Below are 25,092 nucleotides of genomic sequence, written 5' to 3' on the forward strand. Positions count from 1 at the left end.
CTGCGAGCTGCTCTGCCCGCGGTTGGGGCTAGATGCGGACCCACCGTAGCAGGTAGTGTGTAGTTAGCACGGCTCCGCTGGGGAGATCCGTCTCCATCCCGCCGAGCGCAAATTGGTCCCAAGGCACCTGGTCGAGTAGATGGGAAATGACAAACCGAAAATTCAGCGTAATAAAATCCTACAGCCTTTCATCTCCCGCCTTCATCACCCGATGCGAAATGAATCCTGAGAGCAGGAGCTGATAGCATTTAATATCTCTATCGCTTGTCTCTGTCGAGGAACATAATGTATTCAGATGAAGATGCATCTCCCGCTGCTGCCCAGGTGCCGGGTCTGCAGGTGTGGTGCCGGTGCCACGGTGCGTGGGGACGGCTGGAGCCCCTTCACCAGGACGGCTGGAGACCCTCGCCGGACCACCCCCCTTGGTTCGGGGCAGCGTCTCTGGAGCAGGAGTGTCCCTGGCAATCCTTTCCTAGGCCATGTCCTGCCACCACCATGGGTTTAGCGGCTCGCCAGGCTGGCGGCTGAGCCGTACCGCCGCATTTACCGCGGCTGGTGCTGCGCTCGCCTCCGGTGAAATTGCCTGCTCCTCCTTTGACCGGGCTGCAGCCAGGGCCGGTGTCTGCCGTGTTTAAGCCCACAGCCTCGAAGCACAATCTGGTTTGGCAGCTGGACCTCATTTCACACCTGTGGTCCACATCTGGGGTTCAAAACGTGGGGTGCTCCAACCTTTGAGGAGCGCGAGGCGTCTCCGGGCACAGGGACGCCCTTCCCCATCGCTCCAGCTGATGCCCGTCGCTCCAGCATCCCGCACCGCTCAGTCCTCATACCCCGTGGTGGGATTTGTGGTCCGTCCGTCTTGGTGGTGGAGCTGGCCCTGCCGAAGCAGGTTGCCGGCGTGCCGGATCCAACCGACGGCGGAGCGGCCCGTGTACCGGCGGGCGGGCTGAGCGGGGGGCAGAGCCCTGTCCAGCAGCGCCGCTGGCGTGTGTTTCCGTGGGACGGGAGGAAGAGCAATCCCTGGGGAGCAGCGGTGGCTGCGATGGGGCTCCGACCTGCCGGATCCGCGGGCGCTGCCTGCTGCGGGCAGCAAGCGGCAATTCGGCCTTGGGGACTGGGGCTTTCCTGGCTCTCGGTGTCACCGCCGTTCCCGGCGCTGCTTCGCTCTTTTAATCAGAAATTCACTCCCTCGGACAGCTAAATTACAGAATCTCGTTAGCGGCTCTGTTCTCTAGCAAGCTATATTTGCCCAGTCGATGCAACGGCAGTACAAATCTGCTCCAATCCCCCGATTTATCTAAATTGATATCTTAATTGGTAATACTCTTGGAGTGGGGGAGTCAAACACATGGACCCTGATTCGAAGAGGAAAAACAGGGAAAAAAAAACCCATCCTGCTGGCGGTGGGTTGAGTTTTCTGAAGTCTGAAAGCGGGGCAGTGTCTCCCCTGGCCGGAGCGGGGCTGTGGGGAGGGATGCGATTGCTGCCGGGGGGCTCGGGGCTTTGGGAGCTGGAGGGAGGAGGTGGAAAGGGGATCAGGCGCGGACACGTCCCGGCTTCTTTCCTGGCTGTGCCGCTGCTCCGGGACTCGAAGGTCCCTGCTCCTGCCTGCGCAGCGGAGATAAGGTTGACATCGGCGGTGCGGGATTTCTTCAAGGATTCTTTGGATGGCCCTGGGGTGCCTTCCAGCCGTATTTTCTGAGGACACAAAGCCAAGGCTGTCTGGTTTTTCGGGTTTATCCTGGACGCTGGCTCACGCCTGTCCACCCGCCCCGCCCTGACGCCGGCGCTGGGGTGCTGGGGAGGGCTCTTGGGCGCCTTTGGGTGCCTCCGACCGGGGTGCAGGGTGGTGGGTCTCCGGAGGAGCAGGACCCTGGTGCTGCGCCCGCTCCGGCTGCCAGGGCTCGCTGGCTGCCAGCTTGCTCCCAGAGCACCGGCGAGCCTCGCGTCTGCCGGGAGCGCGTTTGGCACGGCAGCAGCTAATTGCAAAGCTGACACGAGCGTCGGGGCTGTCACCGCACCGGGCGAAGTTAGAGGAGCAGGCGCTGCTGCAAAGAGCAAGCAGTGAAATGCTGGAAACGCAGGGAAGCTGGAAGTGGCTTCAGAAAAAGAAAAAACAGATGGATTTAGGCTTGGGTGTTTTTTTCCCCCCTCTGAAACGGGCTTGTGCGCGGGTTCCTTGGCTTTCCGATATGTTGCCAAAGGCAGGGAACTGCTGGCTCCCGTTGGGCTGCGAGCAGATGAGGGATTAGCCGGCCCCCGCGCCCGCCAGCCTCCGGAGAGCGGGAGCCGGCACCCGCGAAGGATCCTTTTTCCCAGCCGGTGGGGACCCTCGCAGCCAGGGATCAGCCCGGCACTGGGGCCGGCGGGGAGGGCGAGCCCGCAGCCATCAGGCTTGACCCGCCGGGTGGTCTCAGCATCTCGGTGGGGATGCGGAGTCCCGTGGGGCAGGGTGCTCACGACACCGCTTCCCCGCTGGCCTCGTGGCAGGGCGACGCTGGTGACCCTGTCCGTCTGTCCGCCCAGCCGGGCACGCGTCCTGCCGCAGAGAGCAATGACGCCGGAAGGTTGGCGCTCCTCACGTGGTGTTTGCGAACCTCCGGCTCCCAGAGGTGCCGGTGTTTTACGTCCCGACAAGGATTTTTCTCTGCCTTGAATCTCGCCTCCGATCCGTCGTCTAGCGGCGTACCCCGGTGACCTTCCTCACCCCCTCGCCGCCGGGCAATGGCGAGCAATGTCCCGATGAGGGCAGAGCATTGGCCGCACGGCGCGAGGGCGGGTGGTGGACGGCGGTCCCCGGCAGCACCGCTGCTCCCGCTCCCCATCGTTCTGCCCACAGGCTGTCCTCCACGCTCCAGCAGATTTTAGAAAGAGCCATATTTTCCCCAAACCCCGTCAAACGGTGGTAATTCCTCTCTTCTCCTTTCCCTGACGCTTGCTGATTGCCAGGATATTTATGTGAAACGGGAAGTGCTTTGTAAAAAACGACCTGCCCAGCTTGCGGCCACCCTGTCCGGCACCGCCGGAGCAGGAGCTGCCGGGGGCTGCACGGCTTGGGAAGGGCAGGGGATGGACTTTGGGGTCGAGGGGAGCCCGGACCCCTCGAGCTGCTGGGTTTGACGCTGTTTGAGATGGATTTATAACCCTGTCTGAGATTTGGGAAACGAGCTCTTCAGGAAGGATCCCGTCATGCCTGATTTTAGCAATCACAGCTGCTTTATCCCTGGAAATGAGCTTTTTCCTCCAGTGTTGTGACACTTCGGGGTACCCTCGGGTGCCTGTGGTGCCTCATCCTGCTCGGCCCCTCTCTGCGGGAGCCGCCCGCGGTCGGTGCGGTGCTCGGCGAGGCGAGGGCTGCTCGACAGATGGTTTGCAGGTGTCCGCCTGGTGCTTTTCTGCAGCGAGCCGGATTTTGGAGAGAGGGCGGCTGCGCTCGGCTTGGCAGAAGTTCGAACGTTAGCTGTGAACGCGGATCGGTTCCTCCTGTCCCTGCAGAGGCTCTTCTGGCATCCTCGGCTCGGCAGGCTCTGGGGAGCGCGGGCGATGCCGTGGCCCCTGCCAGGAGAGGCGGCGTTGCGGCACGGCGCGGCTGGCTGCGTCTCCGCCGCGCTGCCGGGGCGGTTAGGAGTTTGGTGGAGGCAAGAGGTGGCGCGTTGGCTGGCGAGCGAAGTGCTCGGTTTGCTTTGCAAAGCCCCCCCGGAGCTGTTTGGGTGATGGCAACAAATAACGGCGGTTACGATGCCGATGGCGCGGCAGCCCAGGCTTCTTCAGAGCCGCTTGCTCCCGCAGCTTGTTGCCTCTGGCCCCTCTCCGGTTTGGTATTGGTGGCAGCTCCGCCGCCAAGCTCCGGCTTTCCCGGGGCGGGCACCGGAGCCGGGGTGCAGGGGTGGCTTTCCTCTGCGGCTCCCACCATGCCTGCCAGCGCATCTCCTCCTGCCCTGCCCTGCCTGTGCGTCCTCCGCCATGGGCAGCGGCGAGCCGGTGGTCCGGAGGGTTCTGCCTGCTTGGGAGCTCCCCATCGCTGCCGAAACCCTCGGACACAACTTAGGGTCCCCCCCGGGCTTCTCCGGTACCTTTCCCGCAGGGTTATTTTGTGCCTCCCTCCTTCCCTCCCCAGCCCGTGAGCCGCTCGGTGCAGCGGTGGCAGCTCTCGCCAGTGTCTCCGGTGCAGCGGTTCCTTTGCTGCAGCCGGCCCAGGCCATCAGCGCGGTCTTTGAAGATGCTTTGGTGGCTGGGAAGGAAGGAGGAGCGGCTGGATCTGCCGGCCTGGCGGGAGGCTCGTTGGTCGGCTCCCTGGAAATCCCCCCGGTAGCCAAAGCCAAGGGCTGAGACGGGAGCGTGGGGACTCCCCGAGGGCACTGATTACGTGGGATGTGCGCCCTCGACTTTCCCTTCTGCGCAATTTTAGGGCAATTAGGGCTGATGCTATCGGACATCCCTTCTCTGTTGTTTTTGAAGTCTGCCGTACCAAACCCATCTCCTGTTGTCTGTCCCAGGGAGGCATCCGGGCTGCTCCCAAACTCGGCAGGGGTTTCCATCCCTTCCCAAGGAGGATGCTTCATTTCCTCGGCTTAACGCCCATCTGCTGGCTTCTCCCGTTGCTTTGGGCTGTTCTTGGTACCTTCACCCTTCTAGGAATGGGTGGCTCAAGGCAACCAGCCTTGGAGGAACCTGGGGGATCCCCCAGCTCAGCCAAGCTCCCCCGGGACGTCTGGCTCGTCATTGTCCCCCGTTGGCGCGATGAGGATGGTCCCTGTCCGCAGCAGCTCAAAGCCTGCGGGTCGTGTCCGGCTGGCCGGGATCTCTGTGCCGGAGTTGAATTCACGGCTACCGCAGCCGAGATGAGCCCTGCCTGGTGAGGGATGCCGCACGGCTCCGCGGCGGCAGACGGATCGCCTGCGAAGGCGGCGGGGTCCGCATGGAGAGAGGATCTTGTTTCCCTATTTGTTGAGCCGGGTTTGTACTACAAAAAGCGCGCCGCACTCAACAAGCATAAAAGATTAATGAGAAACAAAACCATGAACTCATCAGTGTCTCATCTCCGCTAAATTACAGTTACAAGGATCATCGTAGCTCATCCATGTATTGTGTAACAGAACTGATTGCCGGCGTGGATGGGGCGCGCGGTGAGCCCTGCCGCGCCGGCGGAGCAGCGCGGCTTAAAATGCTAAGTGCTCGGGCATATGGCCTTAATGTATTCCAAATATTGGCGGAGGAGAGGTGCATGTGAGGAGAGGCGGGAGCAGAAAGTGGGGGCACTGGAGTTCCCTGATCAATATTTAATAGGGGCTGCAACAGCTTCCAGGGAGAAGACACATGAAGTCAGCATGTTCTTGCAACCTGTTTTCTGCCCTCCGGGTAGCGTGCTTTTTCTAGTGTAAAAACGATTAGCTTGCACATCTCTCCTCCGTTCCTCTCTCCCTTCCCCCTAAGTCTTTCCACGGTGGGAAAGCAATTGTTTGGCATTTGATCCGGGACTCTGGATTGCTGAGATACAGCTCCCGGCAGCGCAGGGTGCTCAGTCCTGGGGTGGAGGCTTTTGGGGGGCTTCGGGCTGATCCAGACCCCTGGTAAAATACTTCTGCTTTCCCGCAGGAGGGTTTTCTCCCTCCGGCTGAAAGCAAACGTGCAAACACGCCATGGCACAGCCAGAGCCTGGCTCCCGGGGGATCCGTCGGGGCCAGGTACGAGGCCCGATGCGGGCTGGATTCATTCATGAGCCGGCACAGCTGGGTTCCTGCGAGGATTACGGCCTCTGGCATCCCGGGAAATTGCTCATGGCTTCGAGAGCAGAAGCTTAGCAGCAAAGAAGAAAAGACGAGACCCCAAAGCAGGACAGCAGGCAGAGGCCGGGCTGGTGATGGGCTGCGGGCAGCCGGCCAGCCCTGGAGCCGTGGCTGACGCTGGTTTGGGGAGATAGGCAGGAGCTTGCCGGCAATTACGGAGCAGCTTCTCTACGAAGCGACAGCTCCGTGACCGCAGGCAATAGCTAACTCGCGCCATGCAGCTCCAGGGCCCGTGTCGCCGGGAGGAAGATGCAGCCGAGAGGGAGATGCAGCTCCAGACCATATGCTCTGCGAATAGCAGCGGCACTTAAGTGCTCGGTCTTATTGATGCCGTGTAAGTAATAAGCCCCAAAGATTGGGCTGTGCTAAAATACTTCCCAAAGAACTTAGATTTAAGTGTTGTCATTCTTCTGACGCAGCAGAAGCGCCTGGTCTTTTGCCACTGATGCTTTGAGGAGGATGCAGGCACCTGCCAGCTCGCATTTAGGAGGACGACACTCCAGCCGGGCTTTGCATTCGTCCTCTCTGGGAGCCGCTCTGCTCGGAGAGGCTTAATCGTCTCCAGCGCCTGCAGCCCGCAAGCGTTAAAGCAGAAACGGGCAGACCTGGCGTCCTCTGCGCGCGGCCGCCCGCCTTCTCGGGGCGGCTGGGTCAGCCGCCGTGCTGAGGCTGTGGCCAATGTTTCTCGGTTTGCTGGGCGAGCGTGAAAACGCTGATGGGAGAATGAAGCTTTGACCTTTTGATCTCATCAGGAAGCTGCTGCGAATCCTCTATTGATGGTTAAATTGCACTAAATTAGAGAGGAGCGGTGCGATTCTGCCACATTGCTGAACTGTGCAATTAACGTCCTGCCTAGCAACAGCACCCTTGTGCCTCGGGAAACTTAAGCCCGTGATTTTAGGTATGTGATGAACCTGCCTCTGCGAAGGCTTAATTTTTTTCTCCCAGCGGCGTACAGCTTTAGGAGCCTCTCTGCTCCGTCTGGGAGGCAGCCAGAGCCGTCCCCGCCGGCTGCGCTCAGCTCTGCCGGGAGCCACGGCATCCTGCAAGGAGGTTGAGTTCAGTGCCCGGCACGGCTGCAGCGGGGCTCTGCCTCCGCACCTGGTGGCACCCGGCATCACCTCGGAGCCCGCCCTGTGACCGGTGGCATCGCCCTTCGGTGCCGAGGGGACGCTGGAGGGCACGGCTGGGGCACACGTTGGCTCAAGGGCACTGCCGCGGAGCTTATTCCTGACGGGGTGCCGGCCCCCCCCCAGCTCCCCGGGGAGGTGAAGGGATACCAGCAGGTCCGTCACCGCACGGACCCGCTGCGGTGTTGGGCTGGAGGCAGCGGGGGGAATCTCCCGTGCCCACCCAGGCTCACCGCCTCGCTCCTCCTGCGCTCGGCTTGGTTTAGAGCTGGTTACAGCAACGCGCCGCTGCCTGCTTTCTGCCTGCGGGTCAGGGCTCAGCTTTTATACCTCCAGCTGGGAGCATGACAAAGGCATCCCTCTCCGCAGAGGGGGAGGATTGCTGGAGCGGAGAGCTCTGTGCCTCCCCCAGCCCCCCCCTTGCATCACTCGGGCATTTCAGCTGTGTTAACACCTCCCTCCACGCACCTCTCCCAGCGCCGCGCCACGCTCTCCCGGCTGACAGCAATCATGAATATTCCCCCTGCCATTAGCACCGGCTGCTGGAGATCTCTATTTAGTCGCTAGACATTTGAAGACGTGCTGCAGGGGATGGTGCGTGTCCCTCGCTGGCACCCGCAGCCCCCCCAGCTCCTTCGCCCGCGGGCGGGCTGCAGGGAGGGCACGCTCCAGCACGCCTCCGTGGACCTTTGCTGGCACCGGTCGTCCTTGGGGACTGCAAGGGACGATGCACGCCTGTTGCCAATCCCCAGGCTGGGGGTCTGAAGCTTTGCCCCTGCGCCGAGCTCCTTTCGGTGCAGCCCCAAGCCCGCTCTCGCCTCTGGGTGCCGGCGTGCGGGCCGGCTTTGCTGGTGCCTGGCTGTGGCAGGAGCGCTGGGGTGGTTGTCACCGCCCCGACGCGTTGTACATGAACAGCTCCCGCCTTGGCACCTCCTGACATCCCTGGTGCAAGGGGCAAAGCCTTGGAAACAAGCTTCCCATGGAGGAGCTGCCCTGGATCTGCAGGGCTCGGTGCCGGGGAAGGGCACCCTGCCTCCCGGTGCCAGGCTGCCTTGGCACGGCGTAGCCCGGGTGTCACCCGTGGGCGCGCTGGCATTGACATGGGACGTGGACCGTGCACGGTTTGCACGCTGCTGCAAACAGCCGCCTCCCGGGGTCCGTGGCAGGATGAACCAGCTAAATTTTATGGAGGCTCCGGCTGCCGGGCCGAGGGCTGGCGGCTTGCGCTTGGTGTGCCGGACAAAGGGCAGCGATGGGGCTGGACGGATGTCTCTGCCGGCGCCAGCCCTGGCACCTCCGCAGCCTCCCTGGTGCTGGGCAGGGGACAAAGAGTGAGGACGAGGGACAGCGCAGGATAACCCCCCCCTTCGGCGTTTCCTACCCCTACCCTCTGCTGCAGGGTCTGAGGATGGACCCTGCCTGCGCCACGGACCCTGCCTGCGCCACGGACCCTGCCTGCCTGCACCGCTGCCAGCCTTACGGCAGCCGCTGGCATGAAGTGGCTTCCCGGGGGCTGGCGAGGGGGTCGCGGGATGGCCTGTGAGCAGGACGGGGTGGCGATGGTGATGGGGACAGTGACGGCTCAAGGCGTCCCCTCTCCCGGGCCCCGCGGAGGGGACGGCAGCTCCATCCTTCAAAGCTTTTTGCCTCCCACCCGGCCCGGCCGCTGCTGCCCTAGTTTTCGCTGGCTGCTATTCTCCCCCTGCGTCACGTGCGGGTTCGGCACGGTGCGCTCGAACGCAGCTTCATCTTCTGCGGGCGGCTGCGAGCTGGGCTCTGAGCTGCTCCCGCCGCTTCAAACGCTTCCCTCAACCTGGCACCCCGGGCTGCCGGTGCGCCGCGGGGCCGCGCTTCCTAGGCTGGAGGATTAGCAGAAATTAAATTCCCCAGGAGCCGGGATGCGGTCAGAAGGGGATGCGTGCGTGTCCCCTCCCGTGCCCCAAAAGGGCGTGCGACCCCGGGGCCGGGGCGGTGAGGTTTGTGGAGTGACAGCCCCGTTACGCATCCCTCGGGGTTCGCAGTTACCATCTGAAATTCGGGTTAACGGTGTCGAAAGGGTGGAGGCTTTTCCGTAAGTCCTGAAATGGCTGCCACCGCCCGCGACGGGGAGCCTGCCAGCAGCTGCTGGCTCTTTCGCTTTGAGCAGAGCCCATCCCCGTCCCCTCGGGGATGGTTTTAGGGCCAGGCTGAAACGAGGCAGAAGCACCCCCCGGCTTTGCAGAGTCCCGCGACCAGGCTTTGGGTGCGAATCAGCCCCGTCCTGAGACAGGCGACCCTGTTTTCCTGCTCCTTGTGAGCAGATCAACCAAAATGCTGCTTGAGACCTAAAAGCCGTGCGACCCCTCGCTCAGTGCCCCGCGGTGTCGGGCTGTGGTGCCCGCAGTGGTGCCCCATCCCAAGGTGCGGCTGGATGTCAAGCCGCTGAGCCTCCCGTACCCGCTGCCGGCTCTTCTGGCCCCGGCCGCCGCTGCGGCATCACACCCGCTGCACCCAAAATGCCGGGGAAGGTGTGAAACGCCAGCGCCGAGCCTCGGGGAGCTGCCGCCACAGCGGAGCTGGAGGCGAGGTGGGTCTGGCTGGGAGCGCTGGGGAGCTCGGGGACGCGTGGCCAGCGCAGGGGACCCTGGGTGCCCCGTGGGGCTGCCTGGCTTTGGTCAGGGGTAGCCCAAACCCACCATCTCTTAACCGTCATGGGTTTTGCCCATTATCTGTCGAACTCCGTGCGGTCCCCAGCCCTGCCCCATGCTCCGGGGTAGCCCCAGGCTTCGGCTGGGGTGTCAGGGGAAATGGAGCGTGGGGATGTCCCGGCGCGGGGTCTGCAGCACCAGCGGTCAGGGGGTGTGAGCGTTATCCAGGCTGGGGGTGTCCGTCCTTCCCTCTCCCTCGCCTTCCCGCAAGGGCTGCGGGGCAGAATCCCTCCTCCGGCAGAGCCAGCCGTGCCAGCCGCTGGCGACGCTTGTGCCGGTTGGGACAATTAGCATATTGAATCACTTGCCTGTGAGATTTTGGGCGATAAATTACTTTTTGGTTGAAAAGAATGTAAAAGCTCCATTAGGCGCCGCTGGAGGCGTTTGTGGAGCCGGGGCTGCTGCTCTGCCGGGATTCTGGGCTTGTTGATGCGTTCCCCGTCGGCTGGGTGGGATGGGTGCCGGGCCGCCGGGCCCCTGCCAGCCACCTCTCTTCAGCGCTTTGGGGACAGAGGGGTGGCAGAAGGGACCCCCGGGGTCCCCCCCCATGGCGGGGACGGCTGCTGCAGCGAGGAGGCAGCGGGGTTGGTGCCGCAGAGCGCACCGGCACGGGGTGGCTTTGCAAGAGGCTGCTCCAGGCTCCGGTGCCTGGCGCGGTGTCAGGGTGCCTGGGTAAGCGGGGTGCTCTGCGGCACGCCGAGGCGTGGGTCCCTTTCCGCAAAAGCGCCGTGTTTGGGTGATTTTTGCAGCCGCTCTTCTCTCGTGTTCCGTCCTGCGGAGGGGACCCCGCAGCTGGCTCAGACCCCCGCCGCCGGGGCCAGCAATGCGGCGCGGGGTGCCGCTGCCGTCATCCTCCCCTGCAAATCCCCAGGGATTGCTGACGCGAGTCAGGCTGGTGAGAGTCCTCCTCCAGCGCCGCAGCTCCCTTCCTTCCTTTCCCTCCGGCTTGGAGAGCAAGGCCCCCCGGGATGGTGCCGGCATGCTGCTGGTTGGGGGGCTGGTCCTCAGCCGGCACAGCGGAGCCCCCGGGGATGCGGGGCGATGCTCCGACCAGCCCGGTTATCTGCTGTGATCCTGCACGGAGCGTGCCGGCGTCTCCGCCGCTGTGGGAGCTGAGCAGGGCAGGGACCTGGGCATGGATCAGCATCCCCATGCTGCGGGAGGGGATGACTCGGGGGGGGCGTGCGGGATCTTCCCTGCCTCGGATGAGGCGCACGGTCCCTGCGGCGGCAGCTCGGCAGAGGACGGATTCTGTCCCCTCCGGTGACGGCCGCAGCGTGCTGGGGACATGAGTGTGGGTGGGCAGAGGAAATCCCTGCGGGGGCTGCACGTCCTCTCTGCCCCTTCACGGGGCTGCCGAGCTTTAAGACAAAGATGAGAGGTTGAAACCACGGGAGAGAGTATTTTTTAAAATGTTCCATAAGCCCTACGAGGGTCTGCGTTCCAGCGAGCAGGCGGGTATTCAGCATAAACCTGAATTACACAGCATGATTTCTCCAGTTTTTTGGGACAGAAGCATACCTGGGGAAGACACATGAGCGGCGGTGGAGCAAATCTGGTGTGGGGAGGAAGAACGCTGCGAAAGCAAACGCCTCGTCTCCCGTTTAACCGTCCCTTTCAGGGAAAACCTGGGCTGGTCCGGCGTGCTCCGGGTGGGAGCCCTTGTCCGTGCCGGGGGCTGTCGGCTCCCCGTGGGCCGCTGATGCCACTGGCGCATCTCCGGCACGTAACGGCGCAAGCCGGTAATGCGCTGGATCAGCTTTTCCAGGGATCTCGGCTGCGAGACAGTCAGAGCATCTCGCACCGGGCTGTTTTACTGATGCTCGCTCGGCTCGACGAGAGTGTCGGAGGAAGTCAGGTTCGTTTAAAGTTGAATTCAAACATTGCGGTGGTGTAAAATTAAAGAAAACAAAACAAAACAAAACCCCTTTTGAAATTACCAAGTATTTTTATACATCTCAATTCTCTCATTAGCGGCGACGTTATCTCCTCGTCCGCAGAGAGGTGGCTCTTGGTGCGCGTTGCCAAAGCGCCGCCGGGTAATGAATTCCCCGGTGATGGGTAACGTCGTGCTCGGGGGATTTCCCCGATCCGTTCCTTCCCTGCCGCTATCTAAAGATGCTCGTAGCCAGGCAGAGGTTACAGCGGAGCCGTGAAATGCCCCTTCAGACGCTCTCGCTCCAGCGCCAAAGCCTGAATCAAGGACTTATTCCCCCAATATTTCCTCAGCCAGAAATATTCTCCTCTAATGCCGGCGAAACAAAAACTTCAATGGCTTAGAAATTACTTTCCGCAAGAATCTTGATGGGTTTAAGCGGAGGCTTTCCTTGCAAAGGGTAATCCCGTTTTTAATGAGGTAATTTATAGTTGCTGATTACAGCCCCGAACGGTCCTGCGTGAGCAAACACGCTGGGGCGACGACCGCGCTATCTGCTGGTGACAGGCTCCCGCGGGTCGAGAGTTGGGAGGGAGATATCCAAAGGATGCCGGTAATTAGCCCGAGCGTTTAATTTAATAAAACAAGCGACTAAAAACGTAAGCGTGCTGCATTCGGAAAGCGTTGCACGTAATTACAAATTATCTTAATTCGGCGCCGGCACAGCCAACTTGGTAATCGCCTCATAAATAACTTCCATTAGCTGATTTCAGCATCCGCGATCGGCGCTACCTCCAAGGGTACCGGTGATTTGGGGGGGATTCCGGGAAGGAGCAGGCTCCGTGGGGCGCGCGGTCTGGTGTCGGGAGCCGGGCTGTGCGGCATCCGTCTGCGGGGCCAGCACCGCCGCGCTTTGGCCGCGGCGCCCGCCGGTGATGTCCCTCCAGGCTCTGATTTGGGGGATTGCAAGGGGATGCCGCTCCGGGGTGGCCGGGGCATCGGGGATGCCGTAACGGGGCAGTGCCGGCGGCAGAGCCGGCTCGTCCTGGGCAGGATCCGGCTCATCCCGGCGCCGCGGGAGCGCGGCTCCCGAGAGGGTGCTTGTTCAACGTGTAGCACATGCTGACAAGACAAACAACTTTATTAATTTAAGCCTGCTGCTAATGCGATTGCAAGCAGCCGTGCAAAGGAGGGTTGCCGGGGCACGGAGCATCCTCCGCCCGGAGTGGCGGCGGCTGTCACGGCCGCCCTGGCAGGGGGGGAAAACCTTTCCTTTCCTCCTCTGGGATCCCGTTAACCTGCGGTAAGGGTCCTCCCCAGGGATGCCCGTGGCTCGGCAGGACCCCGCTTTGGGGGACACCTCTTCTCGCCACCGCCTTCCCGGCGCTGCCACTCCTCCGTGCCGTTCCTCGCCGCCGCATCGCCGGGAAGCGGCACGAACACCCCGGCCCCGTTGCAGGGTGCTCCCCAGCACCGCAAGCTGCGGGTCCTCCCGCTCTTCACCGTTGAAACGGGCTGGCAGAGGGAGACGAGCAGGCGGCGGGCGGCAGGAGGCGGAAGGTTTAAATTAGGGCCTCTGGAAGGTGATTAATCGGTGCCTTCAGGCTTGATGGAGATTGATAGCTGCTGGCGAGGCTGCGGGAGTGAGCCCAGGCGCCCGGTGAGCGCAGCCCCGATGCCCTGGGGAGGAGACCGGAGCGGCGTGTGCCAGCAACACCATCAATACCGGGGCTGGGCTCTGACAGGTTTTATTGGGGAGGCAGAGGATGGATATGGGATAAGACAGGAAAAGACAGCGGTTGGGATGGAGCCACCTTTCCCCCTCCCGGCAGCCCTCTCTGCAGGCTGGGTTGCTCTCGTGGCCATGGAAAGGGGACCGGAGGATGCGGAAAACTTGCTCTGTGCTGTACGTGGTTCAGCCTGGCCCTGCGTCCGGCTGCAGACTCGGCTCCGTGTTGAGGATGATGATGGAGAAAAGCCTTCGGTGCCCCTGTGCGGTGTGCCAGTGACTGGGGCTGGGCTGGTCGTGCTTGGTGCCACCGAAAAGCTGGCTGTCCCCTGCCTTCCCGAGCTGGCTTTGGGCATGCCGAGCGCCTCGTCTGCCTGGGAAGCTGCTGCAGAAGAGCTTTTGCAGGGCGGGGAGGACTTGGAGCGGCCGCTGCGGCGTGTTGTGTTGGGAAGCGAGGAAGGATGGCACCGAGCTCAGCCCGGTGCGTGCGCCACGAAGGGTGACCGCTGGCAAGCTCAGCCTGGCTGGCACTGCTGCGGTGCTGAGATGCTGTGGCCGGAGTCACCACCACCATGCAGGGTCCCTGCTCCCGAGGGGACAGCATTGTCCCCGCAGTACCGAGCAGGTGCTGGGGTGTGGGGGCACCTCCGGCTCCCCCCGCCCTGGGGTGCGGTGCCGGTGCCGGTGCCGTGCAGGGCCGGGGGTCGGAGGGGAGAGCGCTCCTGTGAGCCCTCTCCATACGCTCTGATAAAATGCAAATCGCGTTAAAATGGTCGACTTCCAATTACAAGGCTCCAGCGGGGAGCCTGTTTTGATAAGGAAAGTGATTAAAATGGGGGGCTCTCTCTCTTCCTTGGGTACGGAAGCTCAGCTCAGAAGTTGTTTGTTTTTCTCCCTTTAATTGGACTCCGCTAACGACGTATGAGTAATTCCTGGGCCTGAGATGCTCTGATACCCACCCGAGGGCTGAACAGGGCTTTGGGGAACCCCCTCTACCCCCGGGGTGCCGGGATGGGGGGGTGATTCAGCCGCGGTGCTCACTCCCCAGGGCATCTTCCCCCAGCTCTGGCGTGGTTGGTGCCGGGAGCACCGTGCTGGCTCTGCTGCCCTCCTGCCTCGCCGCATCCCTGTGGGTGCCCGTCACGGGCGAGGAGAGTGGCTCCCTGGCAGCGGCAGGGCTCTGTGCCGTGGTGCCGCCCCACCGCCAGCGACTCCCCCGCTGCCCTGCCTGTCCCTGTGCCGCGGCACCCCCGTGCAGTGCTGCTTCGGGCCGAGCTGGCCCAAAACGACGACTCAGGTGGGTGCAAGGTGACCTGGGGCTGGCATCGGGGCGAGCACCCGGCGCTGCTGGCTGGAGCACCCGTATCGCTGAGCTCGGATGATCGGAGCGACCGGCCGGGGCTTTTGAAGCTGCCTGCTCTCCCACCGCAGGGAGATGATTTGGGAGGAGGTGGGAGCCGTCCTGTAGCAGCAGCCGTGGGATAACGGGCTTCCAGGGGAAGCTTCTTCCCGATGCCCGTTAGGTCAGAGGCATCCCTTTGTGCGCGCGTCCGAGAGCTCCCAGTGCGGCCGCTGGAGTTAATCCTCTTAGGGATGTAACTCCGGCCGGTCTCAATAGCTGAAGGAGCGGCCACTGAGATGCTCTGACCTTCCCTGGGCCCTCTCGGAGAGCAGCTGGAAGAGAGCGGCTCTCCCAGCCTGGCACGGGGGCTGCCGGGGGGGGCTCCGGCTCTGCCTGCGCCCCTCAAACTCGTTAATCCTCGGCTGCTGCCCCAAATGACTCCGCTCCTGCACGGAGCCTTGCCCAAGACCTGGCTGTGGCTGGGCTGCGGCAGATCCCTGTGCCGGTCTGGTCCGTCCCGCCGAGCGCAGTGGCACCGTGGTCGTCGCTGCGGCTGAGGATGCAACCGGGTGGGGCTGGTGAACTGCCGAACCCCGTGGGGCTGAGGGGGGGCTCACGCTGGCGGCAGGGCTGCCAGCGGGTCTCTGGGCCGGCACTCTCTCCCTTATTGCCATTTAAAAACCCACTCCAGCTCTGCCGCGGCCACCCGGCATGTACCGCTCGAGTGGTTCAGGGGCGCCGGGTGCCTCGGGATCAAGTGCCCGCTGCCGGGGCCGGGGGGGGACTCTGCAGGCAATTAGGGAGCGGAGAACACCTCTGCGGGAGAGCAGGCAGAGCGCTGGCGAGGCTGAAAACGCGCTTCACGCCGTGCATCCGGGAATCGGCACCTGCTCGCGCGAGCTGGGGCCGCCCAAGCAGAGCCGCTGCTTATTTCTCTGGGGCGGTGGGAGCCCCTCGTCCTTGTGTCCTCGCTGCAGCACGTGCCTGCAATCCCCAGGGCTCCCGCTGTTTCTGCTCCTGGTGTCTTCATCCCCTTCCTTGCGGAAGCGCTGCCTGGCTCCTGGGAGTGACCCATGAACGAGCTGATGCCATTTGGAAGAGCATCGCCCATGTGTGTGCCGTTAAACCAGATGCGTGCCTTGCCATCTTGGCAGAGCAGAGCTTCGCTGCGCTACGGAGGTTTTGAGATGGAAAAGCCGGTCCCCAAACGCTCGGCAGCAGCACGCTGCCGCTCGCCAGCAGACACCGCGCCGGGTGTGCTTGGTACACGGGCGCAGAGCACGCCGCCGTGTTTGTTGTCACCACCTTGCCCGGCCTCGGTGATGGATTTCCCCGCTCGGCACATCCCCTCGTGAGCCGAGCGTGCCGGGTTCAGCCGAGGATGCGGGAGGGCTGGGGACCGCGGGCGTCACGCCGCTAACAAACCGTCTCCCCTTTGCTCCTTCGCGCTCCCCGTGCCGGGGGGAGCAGGAGCTGACTCCAGGCGTTTGCCACGCTGCCGCCCCGAGGATCCCTCAGCCTGTGGGAGGGAGCTCCGCATGCTCCGGGTCGGATCCGGCGCCTGGCTCTGCCCCGGCACAAGCTGAGCAGCCTCTGAAGGGGCAGGTGTCCCCCACCCTGGGGTTCCTCGGGGGCTGCTGCGTCCCCGAGCAGCCCCGAAGCCACCAGGCCCCGGAGATGCCGGGCACGCTGCCGGCGCCGCTCCCAGCCGCTTTTGGTGGCAGCTGGTAATCTCCACCTCGGCTTATTCTCGCACGTCGCTTGGAGTTGATTTGCTATGCTAATTGCTTTACAAATAATAACCTTCCCTAATTGTGCTGGAGGAGAAGGGGAGAGCTCTCCCCGCCTGCGGTGCCGCTGGGCTGGTGGTCCCGGCTCCTCGGCTCTTCTGGGATCACCCCATGAGTGCTGGTGCCTGCAGCATCCCGCGCTGGGATTCTTGGAAGAAACCCCGCAATCCTGCGCAGGGGGAGCCAGGAGCCCCGGCTCGTCCCCGGGGGGTCAGGCCGTCCTCCCCTGCTCAGCGACCTGGCGAGCGCCCCGGGACCGGTGAGGTGTTGGGAAGCGCCGCCGGCACGCCGGGCTGCATTTCGCCGGCCGGGGTCTCGGAGCGTTTCCAGCTGCTCCAAATGCGCCCGTGTCCATCATCGCCCCCATCTCCTGCCCCTGGGAAGGGGCCCCGGGGTGGGAGCGGGACCCCCCGGGCAGCGGGGAACCGGGGGCACCCGGTGTTTAACCCCCCATGGCAGGATGCAATCCTTCGCGGCGGATATGGGCCGCTGCTTTCCTGAAAATAGACTTTAATTGGCTACTGTACGGCGTCATGACGTTAATTTGACAGGAGAGCCGTAATTCACTCGGCCCCTTAGGTATGTAAAGCCACGCGGGGGTTATTTAAGGAGGAGGGAGGTCGGGGGGCTGCCGGCACCCGGCACTCACCGTCCCACGCCGGAGAGCGCAGCCAGTGCCGGCCCCGGGGACAGCACCCACTTTCGAGATGCCCCGTCTTTCATTTTAACCAAAAAGCTGGCTCCTTTCCCCGGGCTCCCCGGCGCGTATCTGCGGGCAGCCTGCGAGGGAGCAGCACGTTCCCATCGATTTCTGGATTGAAATCCCTGGCTCCGCGTCCCGGAAGGGAGGGCGAGCAGTTTACCCCTCCCCTCCTCCAGCAACTCCGCGCATTGACTTTCTCGCTAATAAAACAATTTCCTCGCCGCACACCTTTAATTGAACGAGGCTAATAAGCTGCTTTTCTTTTTTTTAATTATTTTTTGAAGGGCTGATGACTCTCCCCGGCAGCCGGGGAAAGCCGGGGCCGGCGTTTCAGCACCCGCAGCTCCCCATGGAGCTGTGCCATCCCTCTCTCCCATCCCGCTCCCGCCGCAGGATGCGGCCAAGGACGTCGCTTCCCCGCGCACCGTAAAATGCCGCGTCCGGGAAGCAGTTTAAGAAAAGCGCTATCTTTCTATGTGTCTGTAATCGCTGGATGTTTGACGGTCGTAGAATTTAGTTAACGTCCTTGCTGTTATATTGATTTTTAATGTTTATTTGCAAAACCTCAAACGTGCGTCCTAGTTCTTGAACGGCTTCCCAGACCCGTCTGCTGGGCCGCTTCCCCTCCGATAAGAAATATTTACAGGGCAGCAAAACGGTATTTAACGGGGGCTGACAGGGCAGCGGTTAAGGGCGATACGTATTGGACACTTCAACATTTCCATTATCCCACTCCTGGCACGGCCCATTGCCTTTTACTTGTGCTGGGAATTGCGGAAGGGTTTGCATTTTTCATCAGCGTCACGACGACGCAGCCTCGGTGAGGACTCAGCCCCCTCCTCTCCGGCTCCTCCGGGGCCGGCGTGGCAGGGCCGTGGGTCCCGGCACGGCACGGGGAGGGCGGCTGCTCCGGTGCCGTCGCTGGGGTGCCTGTGCCGGCGGTTCCCTTTTTGGGGTGGTCCTGCGTGGCTGCAGACCCGTGGGATGCTCTGAGGTTGCTGGTTTGTTTTTTTCAAGGCAAACATTTGCTTTTGTGCCATGCCGGGGTGAGCCGCTGCTGCCACCACCGCCGCCGCCGCGCTCGGAGAGAGGCTTTTAAGCACTTGAGCGCTGCTTCTAGGGCAGGCATTTCCCCTCTTCTCATTAATGCAGCTGCAGGGTTTTACAAGAGCCAGGTAAATCCCTGGCTAAGTGGCAGCAGAGGAGCCCGGCCGCAGCACCACTCCCACGCCAGCGCCGTGCCGGGACCCACGGCTGCACCATGCCAGTGCCGTGCCGGGTGGGATGGAGGGTGCATCCCGTGGGAGCTTTGAAAGCAAAGCTGGGGCATCTTTGTGAGCGGCTCTGGTACCCTCCTCGTGCGAAGGCTGCCGAGCCGCCCTCAGGTCGCTTCTCCACCCATACGATCACCGATCACCGCCGGCACTGTGCCGTGGGCCGGGTGATGCCGGGACCGCCCAGGGCTTTGCCGCCCGCTCCTGCTATCCCCGTTCCTGTGCTCCAGCGCTGTGCTGGATGGGATTAGGGACTTAACAGCCTGTGCCAGATAGACACTTAAATAAGCAATAAATCTGGAGTTCGTTAGCGAGGATTAATTAGTGTTTGCGCAGGGCTTTGCCCGGGCAGAGCCGCAGGCAGGAGCCCGGGCGGCGTTATTCATCTTGAAGCTTGGCCGTGACCTCGTCGAGGTTGGGAGAGACTCGTCGCCCGGGTCCCATCAGATCCCGCCGTGGCTGTGCTGCGAAGGCGAGCGGAGGAAAACCCCCGCGTGCTGCCGGGCTGCGGGGTCCGGGGGTGGGAGCCACCCCGAGGACTCGGGAATGCTCCGGGAGCCCGGCAGGCAGAGCAGGCAGCCGAGTGCGTGCAGCAGCCCGCTGTGTGACCCCGAAGCCGGCGTCCTGGTGTCGCAGAGCTGCTCGGACGGGGCTGCGGAGTGGCATTCCCGGGTTTGGCTGCAGCGGGAAAGGCAGTGTTTGAGTGCAAGCGTTTATTTGGGGGGCTCTCCCCGGCTTTCGGGGGCTCTCCTGGCCCTGCGGGTTGCTTCGGCTGCGTTTGGGAAGGGGCGGAGGGGGAGGCCGGTGGGTGGCACAGCCGGCAGCAGCTCCGGCTGGCAGCCGTGCCGGCATGCTGCCCCTTGCCGCTGCCAGGCCAGCCGAGCCCCTGCTTGCTCCGGGGCTGGAGCAGAGCCTGGTCTCTGCTTCGGGGTGCAGGCAGAGGGGCAGGGGGGGACGAGGTGGGGAGCATCCGCCCGCGCCGTGTCGAAGGGCTGAGCCCACCCCATGTCTCAGCCCCTTGGCTTAATTCTCCCTCTCCGCGCGGTGATTTTTCGGGAAAGCGACGGCCGTGGCTGTACGGCACCGCTTTGCGGCACTGGACTGTGAAATGAGGAGTTAGTCATCCCCGCTCCTCTGGCTCCACACGGGTTCGTGCGTGCTGCTGCAGGGCCCGGGGGGGATCCCGCGGGGGGGATGCCCGTGGTCCGTGGGGGGATGCTCTGGGAGGAGCAGGCAGCCCCCCCCGGCAGCCCCGCTCGGAACCTGCTCCCAGCGCCGCAGGATTTATCACGCGGCGCGACTCCAGCTCTGGCGCGGGGCCGGAAATTTTTCTGGCACCGGCTAAATAATGGAGACGCCTCCATCCCCGCGCACCTCGCCGGGGAGGGGAGTGGCGTGAATAATGCATCGTCCTGCGGTGTGCCGAGAAGAGCCGGCTCAACCGCGGGGTTGAGACAGGGCTGGCAACAGCACCGGCGTTTCCTACAGCAGCAGCACGCTCCCTGACCCCCTGTGCCGGCGCTTCCCTCGGGCCACCCACCAGCTGCGCGGTCCCCACGCACTCAGCCGCGGCTTTGTTTTATACGGGGCGAGGAGAATGCTCTCTCCCTGCCGGAAAACCGTCTTCGGGGCCGGCTAGCTGGCACCGCATCCCGTGCTGCTCGCCACAGCTCCATGCCGACCCCATCAAGCCCCATCTCATTAGGTGCCCGGAAGCTTTTCTGTGCCACGAGTGATACCGGGCTGAGCCCCGGCGAGCGTAAAAGCTCCTTTCCAGAAGAAATCCCATCTCCGCCGATGCCACACCCTGCCAGGCTTGGGACCTGCCCTCGCCCTGCCTGCAAAGGGGTTTTCAGCCGCTGCAGGGAGCAGGAGCCTCCTCTGGGGACGGGTTTGGCGCTGGGTGCAGCACCCGCTAGCTGCCGCGGGTGGGGATGCCCTCGCGGGATCCGGCCCATTCCCGTCACCCGCGCCGGCGCTGGCAGGGTCTGCGGCGCTGAGCAAGCAGCGATGCAGGAATGGCTCCAAGGAGCAGCCTGGGAACGGCGTCGAGGACATAATAAACTCTATCAAAGCCTCATTCATTAGGGAAGAATGCGGAGCACGAGTGCCGGCGTGTCTTTGTCCGCTCGCTCCCTCTCCCATCTGATTTCTCTCCTTCATTTCCTGCTGCTTTTGCCTTATCTCCCTCTTTTCGGTGCATTCCTCCCCTTCACAGCCCGGCGGGGAGTGGGGGGGGCCACGCCCCACGGCGCCGTGCCGGAGAGCAGAGCGATGTGCCAAGGGCCGTCCTCCACCGGCGTGGGCTGGGGAGCTCCCAGGGTTGGGTTGGGTTGCGTTGAGTTGGGTTGGGTTGCGTTGGGTTCTCCTCCCTTCTTCCTCCCCTCCATGCTGGCAGGGCCCAAAGACACCGTAACCATAACAGTGCCGGTGCAGCCAACGGCAAAGCGTGTCCGAAGCGCGGCACACCACCAGTGAGGGAGCAGAATCTGCCGGGGAAAGCTGCGTCGCTCCCTCCGGGGACGGTGCTGGGCAGCGGCAGCCCCGTGGTATCGCTTTCAAAGCCGGGTCCATTGTGCCATCATGCCACGTGCTGCGCCCAGGGGCGGTGGTGGCACAGGTCGCGGGGGACCCTTGGGGGTGGTGGCTTCGAAGACACACTCTCTGGCGTCAGAATTGTGCAGTCCCCAAAGCCTCATCCCGGGGCGGGTGACCAGGGACGCCGCTGCACGCCTGCCCCGTGTTCTTGCAAGGCATGTGCTTCGGCTGCGCTCGGGGACGGTGACCTGCCGGGAGGGAGCCCTGCCAGGACCCCCAGGCAAAGCCAGGGCTTGGGGGGCTCTGTTCCTGCCGCTGGCACTCCCGGGGGGGCATTGCCAGCTTCACACCCCACTCCAGCTCTTTTCTGGCTCGGACATGACCCCCTGCCTGTGCCGTTGGGCGATGCACTGCCGTGCCGTGCCAGGGAGCTCATCGGGATGCTGCGGGGCGCTGGGGGCTCCCGGAGGCAGAGGGTGGGCAGCGCCGCATGTCTTATATGGTTTATCTTGTATATCTTATATATTACTTTATATAGCTCACCAGGCTCACTGCTGCCAATCCTGCTCCGAGAGATCTGCAGCAAAGCTCATGCGGGTGCAGCCGTGCTGTGCCGTGCCGTGCCGTGCCGTGCGGCTCAAGCCCTTCCTCAGCCCCTTGTCGTTCCCAAATCCCCGCTGCCATTTCTGCTGGAAAACTCCCCTTTTGCTCAGCCCTTGAAGGGGTTTTCTCGCCGTGAGAGGCCCCCAGCAGCTGACGGGCAGCGAGCGGCCAGGTGCCCTCTGGTTCCCTTTCCCGGGCACCTCATCCTGCGGGTGCTGTTAATCACCGGCTGATAACGAGCTCATCTAACGAGCAACTTCTGCGCAGGACCCCGCTTGAGCAGAGCCCCTGTGCCCGGCTTCCACAGCTCTCTCAGTTACAGACCGTTCTGAGCTTTATTTTCCCCTCCGGCGGGCGGTGGGCACGGGGAGGGGGTGCTGTGCGCGGCGTTTTGGGGAGGCGAGACCTTTGATGCTTCCCTCTGCGAGCGGAGATTCCCCGGCAGCGCTGAGCTGCCTGGCACGGGGTGAGCGGGGCCGGGGGGCTCGGTGGGGGTGGTTGGCTCGTTGGGGGGACCCTGGCCATCTCCCCCCCCCCCAAAATGCCCCTCCATCCCTTCCCCGTATAGAGCAGTCACTTAAACTCGGAGGAGACGCTTGGCCTGGCACCGCGAGGTGACCGCTGGCACGTCCTCGCGGGAGGATGCTCGTGTCGGTCAGGGGCTCCCCTCGGGGTTTCGGCAGAGCCGGGGCTGCGGCGATGCTCGGGGAGCCCACCCTGGGGTGCAGGAGCAGGAGGGCACCCATGGCAGTGGGTGGGGGGTGCTGGGTGCACCAGCTTTGGGGTGTCCGCTCTGGAGCGGGGTGCGGGCAGCCTCGCTGCGGGGACGCTTATCACAGGGTGGTTTTGGGGGGCTCCCCTGACCTGTCCCCGCTCTCTGCCCCCGCTGCAGGACAAGAACAGGAAGCTGAGGCCCCTCTACGACATTCCCTACATGTTCGAGGCCCGGGAGTTCCTGCGCAAGAAGCTCATCGGGAAGAAGGTACGGAGGGGCCGGGGCTCATCCCGGGCGCGGGCGGGTGCTAAGGAGGGGCCGGGAGCCAGCGCTGCCCGTGCCGGTGTTGCCGCGTGAGTCCTTACGGGTGAGCCGGGCGCTCTCCACCGGGGATTGTGGGGTGCAGGCAAAGCTGGAGCACCCTTTGAGGTGGCCCCCCCGAGGGGTTGCGGTCTTGCTTTCAGCTGCACCCGTTTCCCAGGAATGCTGTGTACCTGCCTGGCTTTATATTTCCCTTTGTTTCCCTGGCGTATTTTTCTAGACTGGTTTAGAGCAATTCAGGGGAATGAAGAATATAATGTGCACTTAACTACTGAAGCACATGCTCAGGATGCAATTTTCAAACCCTCATAAAATGGTCAAATAAAATCAATTTCCTTCATAGCGAGGCTGCTCGCTGCTGCTCATTGAGGACTATTTCCATGCCTAATTGCATCTTTCCATTTCAGAGCCCTGTTTATATATTTAAAAAAAAAAAAAAAGAGAAGGGAAAAAATAGCAGCTTGCGAGACTTTTCTAACGGGAAGTCTGTCACTTCTCCTAGTCCAAAGTGGCTACGAGGATCTTGCTGGGACTTGTGAAGAGAGCTCCGGTCTCTGACATGGAAACCCACTCGTTTCTGGGAGGGTCCTGGCTCCGTGCCGGGCTGCACCTCGGCATGGTCCCAGTCCGAGCGCGGTCAGCCACCCTGGGGGTTACCGGCGCCGGTTTTCCTCCAGCCGCCATTGCTCTGTGGTGCGGCAGAGCGGGGTTTGCTCTTTCCCACCCTGCCATGCTTGGCTGTTGCTCCAAACCACCCTTTTTCTCCCCAAACCTGTTTGCATTCACCCTTGCACGCTCGCAGCCAGGAGCCGAGGGCAACGCCTGGCCGAAGCCCCTGGCTTTGGTCACCGGGTCCCCGCGGTGGCTGGGGACGGGGCCAGCCCTGCCACGGCCCCCGGAGCTCGTGGTGCTGCCTGCGCCGGTCCTGCGTCCCCCGCGCTCAGCCCCGAGGTGCTGGGGGAGCCGTCCCCATGCGGGGCAGCTCCAGTCCCCGGCTGTCCCCGAGGCCGGTGGCTGCTCTCTGCGTCCCCCGTGTCCCCCCGACCGCATCCGGGCGGCGCGGGCTGCCGTGCCGGGGAGGAGGATGAGGGTCCTGCCTTCCTCCCCGGACCCCCAGCACGGTGCTGTGGCGTCAGGCATCACGCTCAGTGCACCCGGAGGGGTGGGCAGCAGGATCAGGCCATCCGGAGGGAGAGGCAGGAGCAGGCAGTGGCGCAGCCTCGCTGCTCCGCTGCCGTTGGATCGCTGTCAGCAGCAGGAGGAGGGAAGCGGGAGAGCAGCCAGCTGCCGCCGTCCCCGTGCCCGAAGTGGCTGGTCAGGAGCCAGTGACCCCCAGAAATAGAAGCAGAAAGCCGTTTGGCTGCGAGTGCCGCCAGCTTCCCTCTTTCAGGCTCCCCGTAACCTTGCAGCGCGCTGCTGGGGCTGCGCGGCGCGCGCCGGGCTCCTGCCTTCGCCGTTTCGGTAGCCTTGGGAGCTGGGCGCCCGCTTGCCTTTGATCTTGCCTCGTTTGCTTTATAAATATTTCCTTTGTCAGCTCCACGTTTTTCACTTCAGATTAATTTGATTGAGGAAAGCGATGAAAAAATCCTTTCCGTTAATGATCAAAACAGTCCCTCGAGCTTGGCGGCGCGTTCTGATTTGAAATGACAGCCTTGCACGGGGTGGCTCGCCCTTGCCTTCTCTCGGCTCGCTGTCGGCATCAATCTTTGCGGCAAAATCCCTCTTTTCCCACCCCCTTTTTTAATATACTTTTAAAGCCCACCCCGGCAGGGAGCTAGCGACTTCTGAGAGCTGTCTGCTTGCGGGGAGATCAAACGGGGTGGGCTGGCACCCATGCGCAGCGCTGCCCGCGGCGTCGGCACGGCTCCAGCTCCGTGCGTGTTTGGAGGGGTGCCCCGGGGGGCCCCTGCCTGCCCTGGGGGACCCCTGCCCGCCCCAGGGAGCCCTGCCTGTTCCAGGGAGCCCTGCCACCCTCCGAAGGGCGTCCCTGCCTGCAGAACCCCAGGGTCGGCTGATCTCCTGGATCCTCCGGAGATCTGGATCTCCCGGATCCTTGGGCAGGTCTGGCAGTCAGAGCGGTGCCGACTGCTCCGGCGTCGCGCTTGGCATCCCCGGCTGCCAGTCCCCGGGGGCTGCCCTGACCCCTTGAGCTGCTGCCCCACCGCTGAGCACCTTCTGGCCCCCTTCTCCTCCCCTCTCCTGCATGGGCATGGTGGGTGACGGGTGCCGAGCGGCTGCGGCCGTGCTGGCGTGTCCCCGCGGAGCGGTGGTTGTGGGGACCCTCCCCATCGCAGGGGACTTGAGGTTTGGGGTCTGCCCTGCGCACCCCCAGCGCCCGCCCCAGCCTGTGCGCCGGGGCCGGGGTTCCCCTGCCCGGCTTGGAGCTGCCTCCTGCCTTCCCGCTGCCTTTTGTTTGCCTGGGAAGAGCTGGCACGGCTTGATGGCGTGACAAGCCCTGGGAGGGATCGCCGCTGGCAGCCGCTCCGGCGGAACGCGATCATCCCCTTCAAGACTGATGAATTGAATATTAGGAATAATTAGGCCAGGATGAGTTTTTGGTCTCGCTGCCGGTGCTTCATCAGCCACCTCCTCGGCCGC

The 25,092-nt window shown here is 63.4% G+C and overlaps 1 protein-coding gene across 1 annotated transcript in view; it reads left to right on the forward strand.

Annotated features, from left to right (window-relative positions):
- Positions 1-25,092, forward strand: part of SND1 (staphylococcal nuclease and tudor domain containing 1) — a 137,644-nt gene that overhangs the window by 24,494 nt on the left and 88,058 nt on the right. Inside the window, 1 exon segment of the mRNA XM_059816483.1 lies at positions 22,351-22,440. Coding sequence (XP_059672466.1) covers positions 22,351-22,440 — 90 coding nt within the window.

This window comes from Gavia stellata, chromosome 4, assembly GCF_030936135.1.
Source record: "Gavia stellata isolate bGavSte3 chromosome 4, bGavSte3.hap2, whole genome shotgun sequence".
Classification (NCBI taxonomy): domain Eukaryota; kingdom Metazoa; phylum Chordata; class Aves; order Gaviiformes; family Gaviidae; genus Gavia; species Gavia stellata.